The 24,474-nt window shown below is 49.7% G+C and overlaps 1 protein-coding gene across 5 annotated transcripts in view; it reads right to left on the minus strand.

Moving 5' to 3' along the window:
- LOC115154710 (spectrin beta chain, non-erythrocytic 1-like) overlaps positions 1-24,474 on the minus strand; it is a 107,641-nt gene that overhangs the window by 13,591 nt on the left and 69,576 nt on the right. For all 5 annotated transcript variants that reach the window (XM_029701199.1, XM_029701198.1, XM_029701201.1 and 2 more), the window contains 23 exons: positions 15,952-16,103; positions 15,541-15,714; positions 12,055-12,146; positions 11,540-11,620; positions 10,320-10,435; positions 8,859-8,971; positions 8,597-8,784; positions 8,315-8,432; positions 7,830-7,988; positions 7,133-7,435; positions 6,274-6,427; positions 5,671-6,065; positions 5,290-5,553; positions 4,829-5,040; positions 3,334-3,471; positions 2,772-2,991; positions 2,060-2,596; positions 1,678-1,971; positions 1,372-1,518; positions 996-1,259; positions 644-874; positions 462-551; positions 76-366 (listed from right to left, as the gene is read on the minus strand). In XM_029701199.1, coding sequence (XP_029557059.1) covers positions 76-366; positions 462-551; positions 644-874; positions 996-1,259; positions 1,372-1,518; positions 1,678-1,971; positions 2,060-2,596; positions 2,772-2,991; positions 3,334-3,471; positions 4,829-5,040; positions 5,290-5,553; positions 5,671-6,065; positions 6,274-6,427; positions 7,133-7,435; positions 7,830-7,988; positions 8,315-8,432; positions 8,597-8,784; positions 8,859-8,971; positions 10,320-10,435; positions 11,540-11,620; positions 12,055-12,146; positions 15,541-15,714; positions 15,952-16,103 — 4,733 coding nt within the window. The remainder of the gene's footprint in view (positions 1-75; positions 367-461; positions 552-643; positions 875-995; positions 1,260-1,371; positions 1,519-1,677; positions 1,972-2,059; positions 2,597-2,771; positions 2,992-3,333; positions 3,472-4,828; positions 5,041-5,289; positions 5,554-5,670; positions 6,066-6,273; positions 6,428-7,132; positions 7,436-7,829; positions 7,989-8,314; positions 8,433-8,596; positions 8,785-8,858; positions 8,972-10,319; positions 10,436-11,539; positions 11,621-12,054; positions 12,147-15,540; positions 15,715-15,951; positions 16,104-24,474) is intronic.

Here is a 24,474-nt window from a genome sequence, read left to right on the forward strand (position 1 = left end):
ACACAGCATTAGAGAGCGCACGATAGACTCCATTAAGACAGACGAAGCTTAACTTCCGCCTGTCTCTCCTCTCACCTTGGCCTTCTCCTCTGACATCATGTGTAGCTCCTGCTCTCCCATCCAGGCCTCGGCCTCGGCAGCGTCGGTGTAGAACTGCTGGGCGCGGTTGGCCTCCACCAGCCGGGCGTGGCGCTCGTCCGTCTCAGCGATGAGCTGGGCCCAGGAGTCTCGGAGCTCCGCCAGACGGCCCTCCAGAGCAGACTGCCTCCCCCCGTCCATCTCCTCCTGCCCTGGGGACATCCCCCTGCGGTGGGTCTGGATGTCATCGATACGGGGCTGGTGGCCCTGGATCTCCTTCTGCAAAGTCTGGAAAACAGAACAATAAAAGGTGTTGCAGTGTTGTATTATTTTCCCTCCTACTGTCCAGACTCTTCCCTAAAATTCCTCTCTCATCTGTGTACCTGGTTCTTCTTGATGAGAAGCTGCACACTGGACAGGTCCTTCCCATGGTCTGTGGATGTGGCCAGGGGCATCCTCTCCTTCACCCATAGCTAATTGACCGACAGACAGGAGGAAGTAAATAAAAAAACCATGATGATTTTGTACAACATCTCTGTATTTAGAGTCAGGTGGTCCCACTCACAATCTCATCCTCCAGGTCTCTGTTGAACTGGTGGGCCTCCTTGGAAGCCAGCAGCTGCTGCCTCCTCTGGTTGAGGGGGTCCTGGAGCTGGGAGAAGCTGTCAGTGACTCTCCTCTGCTGGCTGTCCACCTCCACCACGGCCCCACCAGCATCTTCCTGGGACAGCGCCAGCGCCTGGGACTGCAGCGACTGCACCTCCTTCTCACGCACCTCCATCTGGTGCTCCAGCATCTACACACACACACACACAGGGATGTTTGTTATTACTCTTTCATTTCGATACGGACACTTCTCCACGCAAATGGTCACAAAGGAGTATGACAACTGGCTTCGACAGTGTAATGTCACCCACCTGGTGCTTCTTGAGCAGGATGTTGACGGAGGTCAGGTCCTTGCCGAAGTCGTCGCTCTGAAGCTGCCCTGACAGGTTCTTCAGCCACACGTCCAGAGCAGAGCAGCTCTGGGTGAAGAGCTCTGCCCTGTTGGCATCGAAGAGACACTGAGCCTTGGTGCGTGTAGTGTTCTCTAGCTCTTCCCATTGGCTCTGCAGGCCCTCCAGAGTTTGCTGGACTACAGGCTGAAGCTCCGGCTTCTCTGTCACCAGGGCCTGGCCCTCCTAACAGGGGCATGGGGAAGGGGTCAGAAAAAGCATGAATACTGGCACCCACATCTTTCGGACTGCTTTTTCCACTTATTATTTTCGTCGTATAATAGTTTTATGATCATACCTTATCGATCTTATCCAGCCAGTCTTTGTTGGAGGCCAGCTCAGCCATGAAGGCCTGGTGTTTCTGCCACTTGCTGTGGAGGTTCCTGGCCTCGTCGTACGACATGTCCTGAGCTGTCAGCATCTTCTCATTGATCCACAGAGTCAGCTGCAGAGAGAAAGAGAGAGGAGAATGATATTACTCAATGCATGTGCCTCAGGATAATTGCTTTGACTGTGGCTTTATTTAAAAAAAATGTACTACAAGGCAAACAGTGTCAAAATGTATCACACCGCCATTATTATTGTAACAGTTGGCGATTCGTACCTCCTGTCCGTCCTGCAGGAAGTGCTGGAGTTCGCGGTTGTCCTTCAGTTTAGACAGGAGTTCATTTGCAGCTTCCCTATTCTTCTGATGTCTCTCCTGGATGGAGTCGGCTTTCTCCTGGATCTTGTCAGAGTTGGCGTTAAGGTCGTTGACCAGGCGGCGTCCGGCCTCTACCACGCCCGTGATCTTCTCCTCGCTGGCCTCCATGGTGGTCAGGAAGTCCTCGTGCTTCTTGATGGCCTCCTCTGCCCCCTGCAGGCTGGAGGGCATCTCAGTGTGGGACAGCACATACTCCTACAGAAGGAGAGAGAACTATTAGTAACATCATCGAGATAGACAATAGATGTGTTTGATTCTTCTCCACTGGTGTCCTGGTCCTCACCTGGCTGTTGAGGAAACCCTCAGCCTGCTTGACGTCCCTCAGGAAGCTCTGGAAGTCGAAGGCTTGGGCCAGAAGGCTGTGGCGGTTCTCCCACATCCGGCGCAGCTCGTGCCAGCCGGTGTCCAGCGACTGCAGCCTCTGGGCCAGGAACATGTACTGGGCGTCCGTTTGGCCCTGGGTCACCTCGTCACCCACCGCCCGCATCTTCTCATAGTCCTCCTTGTAGTTGTCCACCTCGTTCTTGATGCTCTCGTGCTGGGAGAGCAGGCCCTCAGCCTCTGGCAGCGAGGTGGGGATGTCCTCGGACGCCACGGCGGTCTGTGTGCGGGACAGCCAGGACTGGAAGTCATCCAGGTCCCGGAGGAAGCCCTGCAGCTTGCTGGCCTCGCCCAGAGACTCCTCACGCCGCTTCATGGTGGCGTTGAGCTCCTGCCACACTTCCTGGATCTCCCCCAGGTGGGCATGGATCTCCTCTGCCTGGTCCGGGTGCTCCTCAGCCAGCTTCTCTGCCTCCTTCTTCAGGTCGTCCAACTTACCCTGAAAAGATATGGAAAATAGACAAATAGTGTCACCAACATCATATGGCATAAAATGATACAAAAGTACTGACGTGAACCAGTTAATGACTCAACTGATCACTATAAAACATTATCTGATGCTGTGGTTTAACTTTGTCCACCTCCATAACCTTTGACCCGTCTCCCTGCCGTACCTGAATGGCCTCCAGGTCTCTCTCCATGCCGGCGAGTTTGCGCTGCAGGGCCATGACACCAGCCAGGTCATTGCCCAGGCTCTCGGTGGACTCGATCACCTTGGTCTTCTCTCTCATCCAGCTCTGGATCTCGTTACACTCCAGGTGGTAGTTCTGGATGTTGAGGGCCGACTCCAGGGCCTGTTTCCTCTGGTCCGCCAGACGCTGGAACTCCTTCCACCTGGGGACCAGAGCAAGGGGAAGTCTCAATGACCTGTTTCCAGTGCTCACTTCATACAATGTATTGGCTATGCATCAGAGGGTATATGTGTTTTTCATGTGAGTGTATCAGACCTGGGTTCAAATACTATTTCAAATATCTTGAAGTATTCAGATATGTTTTATTTGAAAAGAAATACACCGAGTCAAAAACACTCCCATGCATTTAACCCAGGTATTTGAAAAAACTCTCAAATACAATTTGGAGGCTATTTGGTTCTTACAAATAACCATTCAAATAAAAGTACTTGTTCTGGGCTGTGTATTTGCATGCCTGAGAGGCATCATGTTGAGTACTACTAACCTGTTGTTGAGCTGGTCTTGCGTCTGGTGGATCTGCTCTTTGCTGCGGTTGTCTGATCCCAGCAGCTGTTGGGCCACCTGGTTGACATCAGAGATACGAGTCCCCAGGTTGTTCATCTCAGGCTCCAGGGTCTCGAACCTGCAGCCACACACAGGGATGTACATTCAACACTCTGTCTCATGTTCCCACTCATATTTCCGTTGCTTTGTCTCTACAATGGAGATTAGAAGGGAAATATTATCCCCCAAACGTTGTTCTCCCATTCCACCAAAAAAAGACCCGAATTCACATCTGTACTGTAAAAAGGAGAGATTCCGTTTGATATCCACTCCACTTAACGAAGCACAATGATCAGAGTACACAGATCAATACCAAATTAACTTTTTCAGGATGGGGGCAGCATTCGGAATTCTGGATGAAAAGCGTGCCCAAAGTAAACTGCCTGCTACTCAGGCCCACAAGCTAGGATATGCATATAATTGGTAGATTTGGATAGCAAAAACACTCTAAAGTTTCCAAAACTGTTAAAATAATGTCTGTGAGTATAACAGAACTGATATGGCAGGTGAAAACCTGAGGAAAATCCATCCAGGAAGTGCCATTATTTTGAAATGAGTGTTTTTCCATTGAAAGCCTATCCACCATATAAATGGTTATGACCCAGATTGAGTTCCCTATGGCTTCCACTAGTTGTGAACAGTCTTTAGATATTGTTTCAGGCTTTCATTCTGAAAAATGACGGAGAATGACCACATTGAGTGAGTGGACCCTGGGATGTCCCCAGAGCTGGTTACTGCGCACGACCGAGAGCACGCCTTTCTTGTTTTTCGTTTATATTGACGACGCTATTGTCCGGTTTAAATATTATCGATTATTTAGGCTAAAAACAACCTGAGGATTGATTATAAACATCGTTTGACATGTTCCTACGAACTTTACGGATACTATTTAGAATTTGGTCTGCTCGTTGTGATCGCATTTGAGCCATTGAGATTACTGAACAAAACGCGCCAACAAAATGTAGGTTTTTGGATATAAAGAGGGACTTTATCGAACAAAACAAACATTTATTGAGTAAATGGGAGTCTTGTGAGTGCAACCATACGAAGATCAAAGGTAAGTGATTCATTTTATTGCTATTTCTGACTTTCGTGACTAATCTACTTGGCTGCTAACTGTTTAATGTTTTGTGTGCTAAGCGCTGTCCTCAGATAATCGCATGGTTTGCTTTCGCCGTAAAGCCTTTTTTGAAATGTGGCATGGCGGCTGGATTAACAACAAGTTAAGCTTTATTTGATGTATTGCACTTGTGATTTCATGAAAGTTAAATATTTATAGTAATTTAATTTGAATTTGGCGCTCTACAATTTCACCGGAAGTTGTCGAGGTGGGACGCTGATCCATATGAAGTCAAAAGGCTATTTAAATCACTGCCTAAAGATCACCTCTTCCTTCCTATCCCATCGTTGGAACACTCCTCCCTTCCCCAGCTCACCTCTGCTGCACCACCTCCAGGTCTTCCAGTTTGGTGGGGATCTGCATGCCGTCCAGCCACTGTTCCTTCTCCCCCACCCACAGCTGGCAGGCGCCCGCCTCGCTGTACATGCGGTAGAGGGCCAGCGCCCCCTCCAGGGCCTGGCGCCGCGACGCAGACAGGGCCTCCAGCTCGTGGTAGCGCTGCTCTATGGCAGGCAGACGGCCCTCTACCTACACACAGCCAGATGGCAACAACCACTCAGTCAGAGGACGCTCCTCCGAGCAGAGTCAATAACAAGTCGAGGTGGGAGCGATAAATAAAATATGTCTCACTTAAAAGTGGAGACATTGAGAGTCTTTATGTAATATGTATGGACCAGTGTTTGTGTGTGTCAGAGAGAGCGAGCAATAGAGGGAGAAACAGCACGGTGCACTAGCCTAGTGAGTGTTGGTTGATATGCTGTTCCAGGGGTAACTGACCTGAGGGGAGTTAGCATGGACCGGGGGCAGGCTGAGGGCCTGCTCGTGCAGGGAGTCGATGAGGGTGCGGTGGCTCTGGATCTCCTCCTCCACCTCCCTCTGCTTGCGGGCCAAGGTCTGGGTGGAGAACTCGTCGTGGCCCACCTCCTGGCTGGACACCTGGCGCAGCGTCTCCAGGATCCAGGCCTCCATGTCGTTGGCATCCGTCTGGAACTGGTGCAGGGCCACCGCCTCCTTCAGCTGCTGCTCCCTCAGCTGGGACGTCTGGGGACGGAGGGGGAGAGAAGGAATCAGCATATAAACAAGAGGAACCACTTCTGAAATCGATCAATTCATTCTCTCTCTCCAGACCGGTCTACCTCCTTTCCTCTGCCTGCTCACCTTCTCCAGGTGTGCCCACTGAGCGCGGACGTCCCCGATCCTCTCAGTGCACTCTGGGGCTCCAATGTGTCCTTCCTCCACCAGGGTCTGTCCGGCGGCGATGCTGTTGCCCAGAGGGCCGTAGCGGGCTGCCATCTCGTCCCTGAAGGCCTCGTGCTTGCTGAGGAGGTGCAGGGCGGAAGCGAGGTCGCGGCCACAGTCTCCTCCTGACAGGATCTGCTCCTGCTCTCTGATCCAGGCCGCCTCCTCTCCCAGCTCCCACAGGAACTGCCAGAGGCGCCGTGAATCCTCGAGGCGCACCCTCCGCTCCTCAGCCAGCTGGCCCAGCTCCTCATAGGCCCGCCCTAGCAGAGACACCTTCTCTCCCACCAGCGCCGGCTCACACGGTTTGTAGACTGAGAGAGATAAGGAGAATTAGCTAAATGGTTATCGGTGAAGAGGCATCCAAATACATTCAGAAATTCCTTCCTCCTCATAAGTTACGTGACGCATGAAAGCTGCACAGTGCATAATTGTTGAACGATATCTTTACCATAATCACACGTACACAGTAACTGACTGTCAAGTGTATATTAGTGAGGGTGCGCAGGTCTGTAGTCTCACCCTGTTGGTCGGAGGTGAAGCGCTGAGCGGCTCCCTGGACCCCGCGGACCCCCTCTGCCTGGGCTGAGATGTCTGCCTCCACCAGGTTGTGAGTCTGCAGCAGGTCCTCCACATCGTGCAGGTGCTTCCCACTGTCCTGGGACTGCAGACGACCCTGAGAGCGCACAGAGCAGGAAGGGGTTAGAAACACATTCACTCACCATGTCTGGATTGCAAGTAGTTAATATGTGCCGCTAATGAGATGCTAATGGCAGGGAGCATTAGTAAAAGACATAGCTGCAGCAGTCACTAAGAGACATAGGTTAAGTTAAGCCGTCAATATCGTATATGGGGGGCCAGCTTTTGTGCCGACTGATAAGTGAGACTTTATCTTTAGAAAACAGAGCGCTCATTTGGGTTTGATGAGGTGAGGCTCTCTGAATCCCAATACCATCTCTCTGAGGTGCAATGACTGCTAGTAAATAGCGCAATGACGAAGTCTATGGGTAACGCCAGTTAGCATTGGCTCGCGAAACTACCTCTAACTTCCTTCATACTGGACACGGAGACAAAAATGGTATCCACTAGTTCGTCTGACTCTGGGGAAGTAGATAAAGGGCCTCATTGCCCAAATTCTCAAAGTATCCCCTTTAAGGTAGGCAGGGGAAAGAGAATCAGCTGAGGCCAAGAGCTAAGAATACACTGTCAGACTCTCCTAGTCAGGACCACCTCAGTCAACCTCTGTAACCCATCACACCCAGGAGTAGCCGCCATTTTGAAAGGAGTCATTTGAGTTTGGACTGGCATGCAGGGTTGATAGTGAGATGTACAACATGACAAAGTGTGCATTTTGTACACTGGGAGAATAATGTTCCAGTACCTTCATCTCTCCCATCCAGTCCATGATGGATCTCATCTCCTGCAGCAGTCTCTGCAGGTCTCGGTGTGCGTTGAGTCTCTCCCTGCGAGCGGCTAACAGCTCCTTCAGGTACTCCCACAGCCGCAGCACGTTGTCCCTCCTCGCCAGCACGCGGCGCACGTCATGGTAGTTCTCCGCCTCCAGCTCCCTGGCCACCGCCTCCACGGCCGCCACACGCTCCCCGTACGCCCCGATGTCCGTCTCGATGGCCTCGTGTTTACGAGTCGCGGCGTCCACCGCTCCCAGGTCCACGCCAAAGTTGTCCTGTGGGACAAGAGGACAGTTTGAGGTTGAAGAGGTCAGCGGGTGCACTGGTCATGTAATGATCTGTGATCAAAATGGTCAGCGTTTTCAAATGCATACAATGGTAGCCGGTTTAATAACCTCATGACAGTAGCAATTATTAAAGCTACTGAACAAGCGTAGATAATCCCTCCCCTCTGCCTCACTGAGATAATTAGAGTGGCTTGTCTGCAGGACAGCAGGACGCTAAGCCCGTCCACGCCATCAAAATAAAGTCATCACAACCATCACCTACGACTACTGTGATCTCTGGGCTGTGGACAACGGAGACAGACAATATAACCGCCATCCTTCCTCGCCTGCCTTGCCAGTAAAAGGTCAGGGGTGTGTGTGTGTGTGTGTGTGTGTGTGTCACCTGTGAGACGAGCCGCTGGTTCTCGCTCAGCCACGTCTCCCTCATGGCGGCCTTGCGGTCGAAACGAGCTGCAAGCATCTCCAGCTTCTCCTGGCGAATCAGCTCGTTCCTCAGCGCCAGCTCCCGCTCGTGCTCCGCCTTCTCCAGGCGCTCCCACGCCTGCAGAGCCAATCAGAACCCAGCAAGTCGGAGGTGTCTCTTAAACCAGGGGTGTTATTCATGATCCTAGACGGCTGTAGGGTCAACTGGTGTTTATCAAAGCTCTACTCTAGTCATGCATTTAAACAGGAAGTAACTGCACCTTCATATAAGGCATCAGTGTCACCAGAGGGTGTATTCATTAGGAAGCAAACAGAACCCCAAACGGAAGCAAATGGAACAAATATGGAGGGGCCTAACAATTTGTTCTGTAGAAACGTCTTGCCATTGGACTAAACGTAACACCCCAGGTGCCCTGTGGGTGGACAATAGAGTGACAGTGATACCTTGTTTATGTCAGAGATGAGCTTGCCCTCTCTGGGTATGTACACCTTCTGGTTGTTGGCTCTCATCTTGCTCTGGATGGTGAACAGCAGCACCTCCAGGTTGCCTTTCTCTGTGAACCTGAGGAACAGCAACACAGCCAGGTCAGAAACCTAACCATTGAATATGTGCAGTTATACATTTTCCAGCAGGTTGGAATCATATCTGTTAACTTGAGATTTATGTTCAATTCTAGAACATCATCCCAGTTCTTAAATTCCCCCAGCGGTGTGTCCCCGTCTTACTTAGGGGGTTTCTCCACGGTGCGGTAGGTGTTGAAGGCTTGCAGCTGGTTCTGCACGGCGCTCAGGGAGTTGGCCAGCTGCCGGTCGTTCAGGGTCAGAATGGTCTGCTCGATCCACTGCAGCAGCTCTGATGCCAGGCTCTCATAGTTCCCAACCAGCTGGTCAGCCTCAATGGCATAGTCCAGCACCTGGGAGGGAGAGAAGAGGTAAGATGGGCCCCAAGAACAGTAACAGGCCCACACACACAGCCGTTGTACCCCACCTTGCCAACCCTCTTGCCCTCCACAGCCAGGGCCTTCATCTTGGAGAAGTAGTGGTAGTAGGTGGCCACGTAGGTGATGATGGACTTCTCATCCGGCTGGTCAACGTTGACATCTGGAAAGAGAGACAGCCAATACTTCAGCACTGAAGTTCATTTACACTTGATCCTTTCACTGTGCTCCACATTTCCTCTCCACACACTTCTGCATACAGACAGCCACGCCCCCCCCCACACACAGACACGCCCCCCCCCCACACACAGACACGCACCCACACACACACAGACAGAGCCACGCCCCCACACACACACAGCCACGCCCCCCCCCACACACAGACACGCACCCACACACACACAGACAGAGCCACGCCCCCCCCACACACAGACACGCCCCCCCACACACAGACACGCCCCCCCCCACACACACAGACACGCCCACACACAGACACGCCCACACACAGACACGCCCACACACAGACACGCCCACACACAGACAGACGCGCCCACACACAGACAGACGCGCCCACACACACAGTCACCTCTCCACACACTTCTGCACGCACATACAGACAGACAGATACAGACAGCCACGCCCCCACACACAGACACGCCCTTACACACAGACAGACACGCCCACAGTCGCCCACACACAGACAGACACGCCCACACACAGACAGACACGCCCAAACACAGACAGACACGCCCACAGTCGCCCACACAGACAGACACGCCCACACACAGACACGCCCACAAAGTCACGCCCCCACAGACAGACACGCCCACAAAGTCGCCCCCACACCGACAAACACGCCCACAGACACGCCCACACCGACAGACACGCCCACACAGTCGCCCCCACACAGACAGATGCCCCCACACAGACAGACGCCCCCACACAGACAGACGCCCCCCACACAGACAGACGCCCCCCACACAGACAGACGCCCCCCACACAGACAGACGCCCCCCACACAGACAGACGCCCCCCACACAGACAGACACGCCACACAGACAGACAGACACGCCCACACACAGACACGCCCACAGACAGACAGACGCGCCCACACAGACAGACACGCCCACACACAGACAGACACGCCCACACACAGACAGACACGCCCACACAAACTCCCATCTCAACCCAGTCAATTAAAAACAAACACACGGTGCTCTTCTCTAAATCTGCCCTGATTGATGGCCCTGGAGCGTTGCCAACCCCTCACCATGTATGGACTTCCTCTGTGATGTCAGAGGGCATCATTAAGCCCTGTCCCGTGCCCAGCCAGACCACACGGCGCCTATTCTCACTTAAGCTTTAATTCATTCCAGTAATCCTCCCTCCCACGTCCAGCTATCCCGGTATAGGACAGGAGCACAGTCTTGGTGGCCATTAGCCATTGGGGGAAGGCAGAGGACACACACAACCCAACCCATGTCCTGTCTCAGAGCTCTGACCAGACTCACCTTCTGGGTCCAGGAGTTTGGTGAGGCCCAGCTTATTCTCTGCTGTGTTGAAGGCATTCTGGAGGTTGTAGTGGGCGTTGGATCGCTTCAGGCTGTCAAACTCAATCACGTCCGGTCTGGAAGGGAACACAGGTGTCGCTTTTAATGAAAGGAATCGCATATATACTGAACAAAAATATAAAACCCAACAAGTGTAGGTCCCATGTCATTTTAGACAATTTGGCAGTAGGTCCAACCGGCCTCACTACCACAGACCACGTGTAACCACGCCAGCCCAGGACCACCGCATCTGGCTTCTTCACCAGGCAGGATCGCTTGAGGGGGGGGGGGGGGGGGGGCTGAGCAGTATTTCTGTCTGTAATAAAGCTGGGCCTGGCTCTGCAGTGGGTGGGCCTGGCTGCTAAGTCAGTGGGCCTATGCCATCCAAGGCCCACGTATGGCTGCGCCTCTGCCCAGTCATATGAAATCCATAGATTAGGGCCTAATGAATGCATTTCAATTGACTGATAGATAGCATCTTCATCAACATGTCACCATGATTCTGTGAGTTCTACGGTAACTGTGGACCATGTCAGCGTCGACATTAGAACTGCTCTGAAGAAACAATCCTCCCTTCCACTCCCTCAGCTCCACTTTGAATAGGATCAGATAAGAAAAAACGGCAGTGACAGAATTAACATGATTGCCTTGTAGCACATTCAGAGCATATTTCAAATCTGCTCGTACTTTGAGCCTCAGGTGAGAAATAAAGAGTCAACGATGAGAATAATACATCGTCTTCCATTTGTTATAGAGTTGTAGTCATGTTAAGGCCCGACGCTCGAGGCCCGACGCTCAGAGGCCCGTCTCCCACTGTAACGCAGTAGGAGCCACCAGCAGTGGGCAGCGTTGAGTCACCAGGCATTGCCTTACATGCTAAACCAGTGGGTTTTATTTCTGTTATCTAGGTCAACTTATTCCAATGTATTTGTATCCACTTATCCAAAGTGTAGAGGGTTTGAAAAGAGGGTCAAACCCAAATAGAGAACGGGGATACAGTCACCTAACAGGTAGCCTATTTCTGAAACGCACTGCAAGTACAACAGGCTACGGTATTGGACTGATTATATCACAACACACAGAAAGGTGATGGACAATGTCAGCGCCTACTGTTGAAATGAGTGACTGAAGCATTTGATACAGTGTGACAGGCCACATTGACAGAGGGGAAGGGCGTTGACCTGTGTTTGTGCACGATGGCGTTGAATGCCAGGCCGTCTCTCCAGCTGGTGGTGAAGTTGTGAACGTTGACGTTGGGGTACCTGCAGGGACAAGGTCACAGCTCATTAATCACCGACACAGTACCTAGGTTATTTTGATGTTGACAAACCCGAGAACTTGGGACGATAAGGTTCCATATGCAAAAATATGATTCTGAGATAATGGGCTATAAATCACCGAACCGTAATTGGTTTGAATGGTGACAGAAATGTTTCTTTGTATTCTTTTGAACTGAACATGAATTGTGGTAGTTCGAGTACTACATAAAGTGGACAACACTGAACAAAACAAGGCTATGTCAATATCTACATTTTGAACATTATAGTCCCAAGCTCTCGAAACCCAACGTTCTTCAAATCTCTAATCATTTCACATTTCATTTCTATCATACATTCACATTGCTTGCACATCCTTGAACATTGAACATGTCTCGCTCCCCCCTCTCACTCTCCCCAGTTTCTCTCCCCCTTCTCACCCAGCGGTCTTCATCTGGCACCAGAGAAGCAGGGCCTCTTTGGCAGACTTCTTCTCCTTGTTATCCTCAGTCTCCACACTGATGTCCTGGATCTGTTAGCAGAGCAGAGTACCCTCTCAGACACACTGCCTACTTAACACTTCAGCCAGCTCTCTCTCTCTCTCTCTCTCTCTCTCTCTGGGTAATTAAGACTTCACTGAAATCAGTCTTACATGCAGCTTTGTATTTGGATTGTGATTTGTCATCAAACCTATCAGTCAAACAAGAGAGCAGAGATTAGGGCCGATTCATTTGAGTTTTTTTTTGTAATTATGTCATTAAATAAAAGGAGAAGAAAAAAATGTAACGCTGAAATATAATTCGAATATTTACATAATCTGAAACCACAGTCGTCCCAGAATACCACAGAATGGTGGTTTAGTTACGTTTCTTAGGGTCCCCATTAACTTCACATAAACTGTACAAATACATGACAAAGTACGGAACAGTAAGACAAAACATACGATTCCGTTAAATTAAACAGAGAGTAATAAAGGAAAGACGATTTACACATTATTCATATACAGTTGAAGTCGGAAGTTTACATACACCTTAGCCAAATACATTTAAACTCAGTTTTACACAATTCCTGATATTTAATCCTAGTAAAAATTGTTTAACTTGGGTCAAACGTTTCAGGTAGCCTTCCACAAGCTTCCCACAATAAGTTGGGTGAATTTTGTCCCATTCCTCCTGACAGAGCTGGTGTAACTGACTCAGGTTTGTAGGCCTCCTTGCTCGCACATGCTTTTTCAGTTCTGCCCACAAACTTTCCATGGGATTGAGGTCAGGGCTTTCTGATGGCAACTCCAATACCTTGACTTTGCTGTCCTTAAGCAATTTTTCCACAACTTTGGAAGTATGCTTGGGGTCATTGTCCATTTGGAAGACCCATTTGCAACCAAGCTTTAACTTCCTGACTGATGTCTTGAGATGTTGCTTCAATATATCCAGATAATTTTCCTGCCTCATGATGCCGTCTACTTTGTGAAGTGCACCAGCAAAGCACCCCCACAACATGATGCTGCCACCCCCGTGCTTCACGGTTGGGATGGTGTTCTTTGGCTTGCAAGCCTCCCCCTTTTTCCTCCAAACATAATGATGGTCATTATGGCCAAACAGTTGTATTTTTGTTTCATCAGACCAGAGGACATTTCTCCAAAAAGTACAATCTTTGTCCCCATGTAGTCTGGCTTTTTTATGGCGGTTTTGGAGCACTGGATTCTTCCTTGCTGAGCGGCCTTTCAGGTTGTGTCGATATAGGACTCATTTTACTGTGGAAATAAATACTTTTGTACCTGTTTCCTCCAGCATCTTCACAAGGTCCTTTGCTGTTGTTCTGGGATTGATTTGCACTTTTAGCACCAAAGTACGTTCATCTCTAGGACACAGAACGCGTCTCCTTCCTGAGCGGTACGGCGGCTGCGTGGTCCCATGGTGTTTATACTTGCGTACTATTGTTTGTACAGATGAACATGGTACTTTCAGGTGGAAATTGCTCCCAAGGATGAACCAGACTTTGTGGAGGTCTACAATTTTTTTCTAAGGTCTTAGCTGATTTCTTTTGATTTTCCCATGATGTCAAGCAAAGAGGCACTGAGTTTGAAGGTAGGCCTTGAAATACATCCACAGGTACACCTCCAATTGACTCAAATGATGTCAGCCTATCAGAAGCTTCTAAAGCCATGACATCATTTTCTGGAATTTTCCAAGCTGTTTAGAGGCACAGTCAACTTAGTGTATGTAAACGTCTGACCCACTGTAATTGTGATACAGTGAATTATAAGTGAAATAATCGGTCTGTAAAGAATTATTGGAAAAATTACTTTTGTCATGCACAAAGTAGATGTCCTAACAGACTTGCCAAAACTATAGTTTGTTAACAAGACAGTGGTTTAAAAACAAGTTTTAATGACTCCAACTGTATACATATTCATATTTTCAGTACAGTTAAATTAGATCTTTAGATAGAGGAGAGACGGTGTGTTCAGCAGTTTTTATAAGTTAAACTTGCTTTTTGCCTGAGTGACCTTTGGTGGCAGAGCATTCCATAACAGGTGGGGGTGAGGAATAGGACAGGACTGGGCAGGGTGGGGTGACCCAGGTGGGGGTGAGGAATAGGACAGGACTGGGCAGGGTGACCCAGATGGGGGTGAGGAATAGGACAGGACTGGGCAGGGTGACCCAGATGGGGGTGAGGAATAGGACAGGACTGGGCAGGGTGACCCAGATGGGGGTGAGGAATAGGACAGGACTGGGCAGGGTGGGGTGACCCAGGTGGGGGTGAGGAATAGGACAGGACTGGGCAGGGTGGGGTGACCCAGATGGGGTCGAGGAATAGGACAGGACTGGGCAGGGTGACCCAGGTGGGGTTGAGGAATAGGACAGGACTGGGCAGGGTGACCCAGATGGGGGTGAAATATAGGACAGGACTGGGCAGGGTGGCCCAGATGGGGGTGAGGAATAGGACAGGACTGGGCAGGGTGACCCAGATGGGGGTGAGGAATAGGACAGGACTGGGCAGGGTGACCCAGATGGGGGTGAGGAATAGGACAGGACTGGGCAGGGTGGGGTGACCCAGGTGGGGGTGAGGAATAGGACAGGACTGGGCAGGGTGGGGTGACCCAGGTGGGGTTGAGGAATAGGACAGGACTGGGCAGGGTGGGGTGACCCAGGTGGGGTTGAGGAATAGGACAGGACTGGGCAGGGTGACCCAGATGGGGGTGAGGAATAGGACAGGACTGGGCAGGGTGACCCAGATGGGGGTGAGGAATAGGACAGGACTGGGCAGGGTGACCCAGATGGGGGTGAGGAATAGGACAGGACTGGGCAGGGTGGGGTGACCCAGATGGGGTCGAGGAATAGGACAGGACTGGGCAGGGTGGGGTGACCCAGATGGGGTCGAGGAATAGGACAGGACTGGGCAGGGTGGGGTGACCCAGATGGGGTCGAGGAATAGGACAGGACTGGGCAGGGTGGGGTGACCCAGATGGGGTCGAGGAATAGGACAGGACTGGGCAGGGTGGGGTGACCCAGGTGGGGTTGAGGAATAGGACAGGACTGGGCAGGGTGACCCAGATGGGGGTGAGGAATAGGACAGGACTGGGCAGGGTGACCCAGATGGGGGTGAGGAATAGGACAGGACTGGGCAGGGTGACCCAGATGGGGGTGAGGAATAGGACAGGACTGGGCAGGGTGACCCAGATGGGGGTGAGGAATAGGACAGGACTGGGCAGGGTGGGGTGACCCAGGTGGGGTTGAGGAATAGGACAGGACTGGGCAGGGTGACCCAGGTGGGGTTGAGGAACATGATAGGACTAGGAAGAGTGGTGTAGGTGAGGAACAGGGCAGTACTGGCCGGGGGGTAATATTCACATGCACCCTCTACTCTCTAGAAAGGCATATAGAAAGGCATTGTATAGAACATTACAAGGATTCACATGGTACCTGGAAGCGGAGGATGATGGTCCAGATGAGACCTAGGGTGAGGCGGTGGTTCCCATCCACAATGTCGTGAGAGCCCATGTTCTCCAGGTGGACCTTCTGCTCCTTGAGGAACTGCAGGGCCTTGTCCACATTCTCCAGGCAGTGGATACGCATACGCCCCTTGGTGGGCTTCGGCTGGAGAGAGACGGGAGAGAGTCAGATTGTGTGAGAGTGTGCTGGAAAGAGACAAAGATAATTGAGAGGGAGAGGAAGGGCGTACAGGAATGGAGACAGATTTCATGTTAAGCAGGGTGGAGGGCTCAAAGGAGGAAAAGAATGAAGGAATGAGAGAGGGGTTTGTTCAGGACCAACAAGGTGAGTGATGGGTCAGAGTCGGGAGTCAGCAGGACAGAGGGAGTGTGAGTTACTGACCAGCTGTTCTCCTGACAGCACCTCCAGCAGGCGGATGAGCATGCGTCCATCTCTCAGGTCCGTGTACAGGTCCCCGATGCGGCACGTCACACGGCCCAGGTGAGAGTTCACCCACTTAGTGAAGGTTTTCTTCTGCACCGCTTCGCGCTCATCTGGAGAGGAGAGCAGAGGGGAAAGGTGGGTTACAGCGAGGGTAAACCAATCGTAAGCCAGCTCATAGTGACTGGGAAGCAAGTGGGAAGTCATTCATTGCTTTGTAATAACCTACGTCCAATACTGTCAGGCAAACGCATAGAGGGGATGCAGTTTATCGCAAGACAAACACTGACGTAGTCGTATAAGGCCATTGAAAAGCCTGAATCACCCCTCGGACTGAGACTGATGACAGGGTCAGTAACTCATGGGGACCCAGCACTTCATTTCACAGATGAGCTATGCCATTAGGTCATTGGGATCGTTGAGTTGACAGACAGCTTTAGCAGAAGGTTCTTTAGGCTCCTAAAGAGAACCTACGTGAGCGGGCTGCTGACGCGGCCTCCGCCAGTCGCCTGGGAGAACCTGGATGGGCGACCGGCCTTCAATAGCCACGCTAACGGCTCACAGTGATGCTAAAAACAAACACACGCCCTGGGTGAAGGAGGGTCAAGGAAGACGGGATGAAATGCGTTGGGTTTAAAAAAAGGAGAACGCGTCACTATAACGTTCCGGGGAAGATAAAGGAGACACCATGAAGCAGTGGCAGAGATATGGAACAGAGGAGTAAGACTGAACCTGCCTCCAAAACAATGTGACCTCAACTCTAGGTCACATGGTCTGTGTGAGCTAGATCTAGTCTAGGGCAGAAAATATCATTACAGTCTAGTAGCCATGGGACCCCACACATGTAATAAACAAGGCAACGCCCCCCCCCCCCCCCTTGGGTCAACAGATATTGCGTGACTAACAAATTTGAGTTAATTACTATAGCTCCCGCCTTGGGCCGATCATTGCAAATAAATGCAGGGTCTCTATGGAAAGATGCATAATTCACCCAAGTTTCATCAAAATTGAGCCAGCTGTGTCTGAGACATCGCTGGTGACTTATGTAAGAAATGAACAGACGGAGACAGAGCCACAATCCCTTTTCATCATGGGACACAATTAACTGTACCAAAAAATTAACTATAAAATGTAGATAAAATCAGATGAACTATCCTGCGGCTGCGAGGTAAAAAAAAAAAAAATCTGATGATTTCTGAAGCTGTGTGAAATTGACTGTAGTAATTAAGGTAAAGATTAAAGCCTCTTCAAATCCTAACAGGAAAAAAAGTAATGGCTTCACAATCTTAAAATTCGGCATGTATAAAAACCAAAGCCACGCTGCTGCGTTTCCTGTTGTTACGGAAAGCGTCACAAAATCGACCACAAGATCCAGTGAAATGGATCTCCATGTGAGAGAGAATGTGTGTGAGATACAGAAGGGAAGGCTCCTGGTCCCACGTGTGATATACGCTACACTCCTCATGCTAATGGACTATGTTCCTTGTGACCTAGGCTCAGGTTGTCTGGCAGGAAATCTCTCCTCAAGGCAAAGTTACCTCACATTGTGACTAGGGGCTAAATGACTAGGAAGCCAGTTGTCCATCTGGCCAGGACGCTACCCTGCTGTCTCACGCCTCACCCACCCCTGGAGCAGCAGGTCCATTAGGCTGAGCCGTGCTCACCTGGGTCCAGGCTAACAGCTCCCAACACTGGGGCGAGGGACAGAGATAGGCAGCACGTCGCCTGGCCAGTGGCCTGCTGGTGCCCTGCCCGATGACAGGCACAGCGACCGGGCCAGGGAGCAGCTGGCTGCATGGCAGAGCGATGGTAATCCTGAGCTGATTTATGGCAGTACTTGAAGGATTAGGTGGCCACTTTACAAGGTTTAAGGAAGCCCCCCCCCCCCCATCCCTGCTGAGGATCCTTTCAATCAAACGCTAATGGTTTTTTTCAGGAGAGGAGGGCGGCAGCGGGAGGGAGGGAGGGACATTGACAGGCAGGCAGAGAGGGCCAGCAGCAGGTCACTCAGAGATGACAGCCTGCAGACTTGCCAGCTCCCTTTGGGTGACACTAGGATGGAGTGAGGCATGGATGTACCCTTTTAGGGAAGGAGGCGAGTTTTCAACTTGAAACGCTCTACATGTATTCATCAAATACCATCTCAGAGAGTCTGGCTGTGGGGCAGCTGTTTCATTTATGTAGGGTTGGGATAATGAGTTAGGCCTGGCTAACTCCATAAACATGACTCTACACTCTTACAAACTTCAAAAAGACCACATGTCAAATATTACAAACGTATCTTTTAAACCATGTCATAGTAGATACATAATTAATATGCCCAAAGGCTCTACTGTAGAGTAAGCTCCTCGCCAGTCTAAGCAGCAGCCTATTGTTGGATGAAATTGTTGGGTTCTACAGTAAGCAGGATTACTTCTGATGAGACGGACTGAGGTTTGCTCTCATCAGACCAGATACAGGAAAGCCCAAGCGATAATGGCGGACCATTAAATCTAACGGAGACCCTATTTAATGAGCACGTCCCATGACGACATGCTCAACGTCTTATCTGAGGGGGAGAGCTTAGTAAGAAACCAGTTCAGCGAGTTGCCGCCCTGAAGCCACGCATGACAAAACACAACTAAAACGTTGACTGTCCCAGGTCAACTTGAGCCCAGGACACCAAATACAAAATGGACCCATTCTGGAATATATCTCTCTATTTTTCTTTCACTACAAAGTAATAACCAAAAATCCCCAGCGTGACCACACTGCCCTTCTGGTTGTTGACGAGGAAATCTGCTCCAGCTCACCCCAAATAAATTCCTCTAAACCCCTCTGAGCTTGACCTGTGACCCCTGTGAAGCAGCTCTGACCTCCCCTGTACCCCTCTACTACACCTGACAAGGACTGAAATGTTACTTCTCCCTCTAGAAACACGGCTAGGGGGTACAGGGGACGCGCTGCAGTATGTCACTGTTTGACGGGCTGGGATTATAATGAGATGTTTGACGTCCATAAATTGTTAAAAATGAGATAAATAGCGCACTTAACAAATAAATGGAATTCCATGGCTGCGAATCTGGCTGCTCATTCAACAGAACACTTGCTCAAGTTATCTGGGACTCGGGAAGAGATCTTCGGAAGGCTCGAGTGTGTGTGCTCGCTCGCGCGCACGCTTGCGTGTGTGTGTGTGTGTGTGTGTGTGTGACCAGAACCAGTGGTTGTTATCTAGCACAAAAAGGAGAGGATAACCTCCCCCTCCTGGACTGAGTCTGTGCCTGGATCCTGGCAAACTTGACAGCTTCAGGGTCCCGGGCCAAGCCTGGCTAGAGTGGAGCAGACAGACAGTGGCCTTCACTTCACCTCAGTACATGATGATCGGCTGTTCCAAGTGCCATTCCTATAAATCCCCATGATGCGTGTTGATAGAACAAACAATCCACATCTCAGAAGGTAAAAACTTGAAATGGTGGAAATGAATGTTCTCTGCAGAGAGATCTAAACAAGGTCACTGTGAAATACAACTATCAGGTGGGGGCCGAAAACACTCGGAGTCGGAGCACAGAGCGAGAGAAGGGCCACGTGTGCAATGCAGTGCCAGTGGTGACCTGTTTCATCAGGATTGGGCTGCTTTGCAATGCAAAATGGTGTGTAGCTATCAACAGCTAGAAACTGGACACAGTACTATACACACACACTCAAAGGGAACAATCAGTTCAAATAAATGGTCCTCGTAAGATAATCACCTCCAAACAAAGTGAGGAAGAGCCTTTCTTCACATTTCTATTTTGTTGGTATTTCACCCCCCTTTTCTCCCCAATTTCGATCTTGTTTAAATCAGACTGCAGGTGCCTGGCCAGCCACAAGGAGTCGCTAGAGCGCGATGAGTCAAGTTAAGCTCCCCCCACGGCCAAACCCTCCCCTAACGACACTGGGCCAATTGTGCGCCGCCCTATGGAATTCCCAGTTACAGCCAGATGTCACACAGCCTGGGATCGAACCTGGGTCTGTAGTGACGCCTCAAGCACTGCGATGAAGTGCCTTAGACCACTTTCACAATTTAATTATTCACAGGAGTGTTCCAGTTGAATGGCCATCATAAATGAATATGTTCCATGGTCTGGGTGGATAATATATTACTGTCTAACTGTGATACTGATACATAAGTCATATCCAAACAGCTAAAACATACTAAAGGTGCTTCCCAGAGGTGTGCTGCAGTAGAGTGGTAACTGAATGTTAGAAAGTGTTCTAGAAAGAAGGAAATTAAAAACATGTATCATTCCAGCCAACAGCATTACAGCCTCTCTCAGGGGGATGGGTCAGAAACAACGACTGTCTGATTAACAAAACACAGAGGATGGCCACTCCATCTGGACTCACTACACTGCAGGCCAGTTAATGTAAATAGTCAGGTGGCCATTTGATTAATTGTTCAGCAGTCTTATGACTTGGGGGTAGAAGCTGTTTAGAAGCCTCTTGGTCCTAGACTTGGCACTCTGGTACCGTGTGCTGTGTGGTAGCAGAGAAAACAGTCTATGACTTGGGTGACTGGAGTCTCCAGTATTTATGTTGCAATAGTTATCTGTCAGGGGGCTAGGGTCAGTCTGTTATATCTGGAGTATTTCTCCTGTCTTATCCGGTGTCCTGTGTGAATTTAAGTATGCTCTCTCTAATTCTCTCTTTCTTTCTCTCTCGGAGGACCTGAGCCCTAGGACCATGCCTCAGGACTACCTGGCCTGATGACTCCTTGCTGTCCCCAGTCCACCTGGCCGTGCTGCTGCTCCAGTTTCAACTGTTCTGCCTGCGGCTATGGAACCCTGACCTGTTCACCGGACGTCCTACCTGTCCCAAACCTGCTGTTTTCAACTCTCTAGAGACAGCAGGAGCGGTAGAGATAGTCTCAATGATCGGCTATGAAAAGCCAACTGACATTTACTCCTGAGGTGCTGACCTGTTGCACCCTCTACAACCACTGTGATTATTATTATTATTATTTGACCCTGCTGGTCATCTATGAACATTTGAACAACTTGGCCACGTTCTGTTATAATCTCTACCCGACACAGCCAGAAGAGGACTGGCCACCCCTCATAGCCTGGTTCTTCTCTAGGTTTCTTCCTAGGTTCTGGCCTTTCTAGGGAGTTTTTCCTAGCCACCGTGCTTCTACACCTGCATTGCTTGCTGTTTTGGATTTTAGGCTGGGTTTCTGTACAGCACTTTGTGACATCAGCTGATGTAAGAAGGGCTTTATAAATAAATGTGATTAATTGATTGATTCTGACAATTTTATGGGCTTTCCTCTGACACGCCTAGTATATAGGTCCTGGATGGCAGGAAGCTTGGCCGCAGTGATGTGCTGGGCCGTACGCACTACCCTCTGTAGCACCTTACGGTCAGATGCTGAGCAGCTGCCATACTAGGCGGTGATGCAACCGGCAAGGATGCTCTCGATGGTGCAGCTGTAGAACTTTTTGAGGATCTGGGGACCCATGCCAAATCTTTTCAGTCACCTGAGGGGGGAAATTGCAGTGACTGAAATTGCGTGCCCTCTTTTTGTACTGTGGCGATGGGTCAAATTTGCAAGCTCTTGCATAATATGCGGGGAATTAAAAAATAAAAATGCGATCGCAGAATCCTGGACGGACCGAGTAGGTTCTTGTCAAGGCTCTATACTGAATGACGCGAGACCGTTGCTGTTGTGAAAGGAAATTGCACCTTTTCCTGCGTTACAGACTTTGCAATAAACAAGCTGAAGGGACAACGACAGAAATAATGTTTCATCATCACCATCTCCCAACAAACACAGTGTTCCTCCAAGGAGCTCATAACTGTGGAAAGAAAATGGCAGTGGCAGCCACACCCTTCAGCTAGATTGCAGAGACAGATAGACAGTAACAAAATTAAAGTGTCTCGTGAGCCCATCCCCCTAAAAACAAAACAAAAAAATGGTGGTAAAATCATCTCTATAGTTGAATGACTATTCAGCCAGAAAAACAAATGACAAGGATGAGTAACAGGAGTTTGATACGTTTGGGATTGAATCTGGATAAAAAGCATTAGAAATGCTAGTCATCACGTCCACTGCCTCCTCATCTCCCGGGGCACCAGAAGCAAAGACACAGGAATGGCAGACTGAGACATGTTCACAGCTACACATCAGTCCAAAAACCCTCCGGCTGCTAGAACTCACTCTAATTCAGGTGTGAATAATGACAGTTCAAGGTGACATTTTTCAGCCGCAAAAGCATTTTCTTCCCTCTCCTTTTTTTTGACCCTTGAGAAGCCCCTGGCTTAGGTGAATGAGTGTTCGGTTTCATAGGCTTGTGTAACAATGGAGGTATAACTTACTCTCCTGCTCGGTCTCTCCCCGTCTTTTGCGTGTCTGAAGGCTTGACAACGATTGAGAGGAGTAGGACAATGGGCTCCCGAGTGGCGCAGCGCAGCACTACAGACCCTGGTTCGATTCTAGGCTGTATCACAACCGGCCGTGATTGGGAGTCTCATAGGGCGGCGCACAATTGGCCCAGCGTCGTCTGGATTAGGGTTTGGCCGTCATTGTAAATTAGAATATGTTCGTAACTGACTTGCCTAGTTAAATGAAGGTTAAATAAAAATATAAGATAGGCTTGGCCGTGTGTTTGTCAGCAGAAGCCCATGAAAACACACAGATCAAATATCTGCGGCTTAAGGACGATTATGGCACACAAACACATGGACAAGCATTTGTGAGTGCACCTTACACACGTATGCATCTATGCACAAACACAGAACGAATGGAATAGAAAAACAGTCACAGACCCACCCTTGTACTCAGTGGTGTAAAGTACTTAAGTAAAAATACTTTAAAGTACTAAAGTCTTTTTGGGGGGTATTTGTACTTTACTATTCATATTTTTGACTACTTTTACTTCATTACGTTCCTTAAGAAAACATCCCTGGTCATCCCTACTGTCTCTGGTCTGGAGGACTCACTAAACAGAGAACATCCCTGGTCATCCCTACTGTCTCTGATCTGGAGGACTCACTAAACAGAGAACATCCCTGGTCATCCCTACTGTCTCTGGTCTGGAGGACTCACTAAACAGAGAACATCCCTGGTCATCGCTACTGTCTCTGGTCTGGAGGACTCACTAAACAGAGAACATCCCTGGTCATCCCTACTGTCTCTGATCTGGAGGACTCACTAAACAGAGAACATCCCTGGTCATCCCTACTGTCTCTGGTCTGGAGGACTCACTAAACAGAGAACATCACTGGTCATCCCTACTGTCTCTGGTCTGGAGGACTCACTAAACAGAGAACATCCCTGGTCATCCCTACTGCCTCACATCTAGTGGACTCACTAAACAGAGAACATCCCTGGTCATCCCTACTGCCTCTGATCTGGATGACTCACTAAACAGAGAACATCCCTGGTCATCCCTACTGCCTCTGATCTGATCTGGAATCACTAAACAGAGAACATCCCTGGTCATCCCTACTGCCTCACATCTGGTGGACTCACTAAACAGAGAACATCCCTGGTCATCCCTACTGTCTCTGATCTGGAGGACTCACTAAACAGAGAACATCCCTGGTCATCCCTACTGCCTCACATCTGGTGGACTCACTAAACAGAGAACATCCCTGGTCATCCCTACTGTCTCTGATCTGGAGGACTCACTAAACAGAGAACATCCCTGGTCATCCCTACTGCCTCACATCTGGTGGACTCACTAAACAGAGAACATCCCTGGTCATCCCTACTGCCTCTGATCTGATGGACTCACTAAACAGAGAACATCCCTGGTCATCCCTACTGCCTCACATCTGGTGGACTCACTAAACAGAGAACATCCCTGGTCATGCCTACTGTCTCTGATCTGGAGGACTCACTAAACAGAGAACATCCCTGGTCATCCCTACTGCCTCACATCTGGTGGACTCACTAAACAGAGAACATCCCTGGTCATCCCTACTGCCTCACATCTGGTGGACTCACTAAACAGAGAACATCCCTGGTCATCCCTACTGCCTCACATCTGGTGGACTCACTAAACAGAGAACATCCCTGGTCATCCCTACTGTCTCTGATCTGGAGGACTCACTAAACAGAGAACATCCCTGGTCATCCCTACTGCCTCTGATCTGGTGGACTCACTAAACAGAGAACATCCCTGGTCATCCCTACTGCCTCTGATCTGGAGGACTCACTAAACAGAGAACATCCCTGGTCATCCCTACTGCCGCTGATCAAGCGGACTCACTAAACACACATGCTTCATTTGTAAATGATGTCTGAATGTTGGAGTGCTGGTGACTTTCCGTAAATTAAAAAAAACAAGAAGATGGTTCCATCTGGTTTGCTTAATATAAGGAATTTGAAATTATTTATACCTTTTACTTTTGATACTTAAGTATATTTTAAACCAAATACTTCTTAGACTTCCACTCAAGTAGAATTTTACTGGGTAACTTTTACTTTCACTTGAGTAATTTTCTATTAAAAAGGTATCTTTA

This window comes from Salmo trutta, chromosome 19, assembly GCF_901001165.1.
Source record: "Salmo trutta chromosome 19, fSalTru1.1, whole genome shotgun sequence".
Taxonomy (NCBI): Eukaryota; Metazoa; Chordata; class Actinopteri; order Salmoniformes; family Salmonidae; genus Salmo; species Salmo trutta.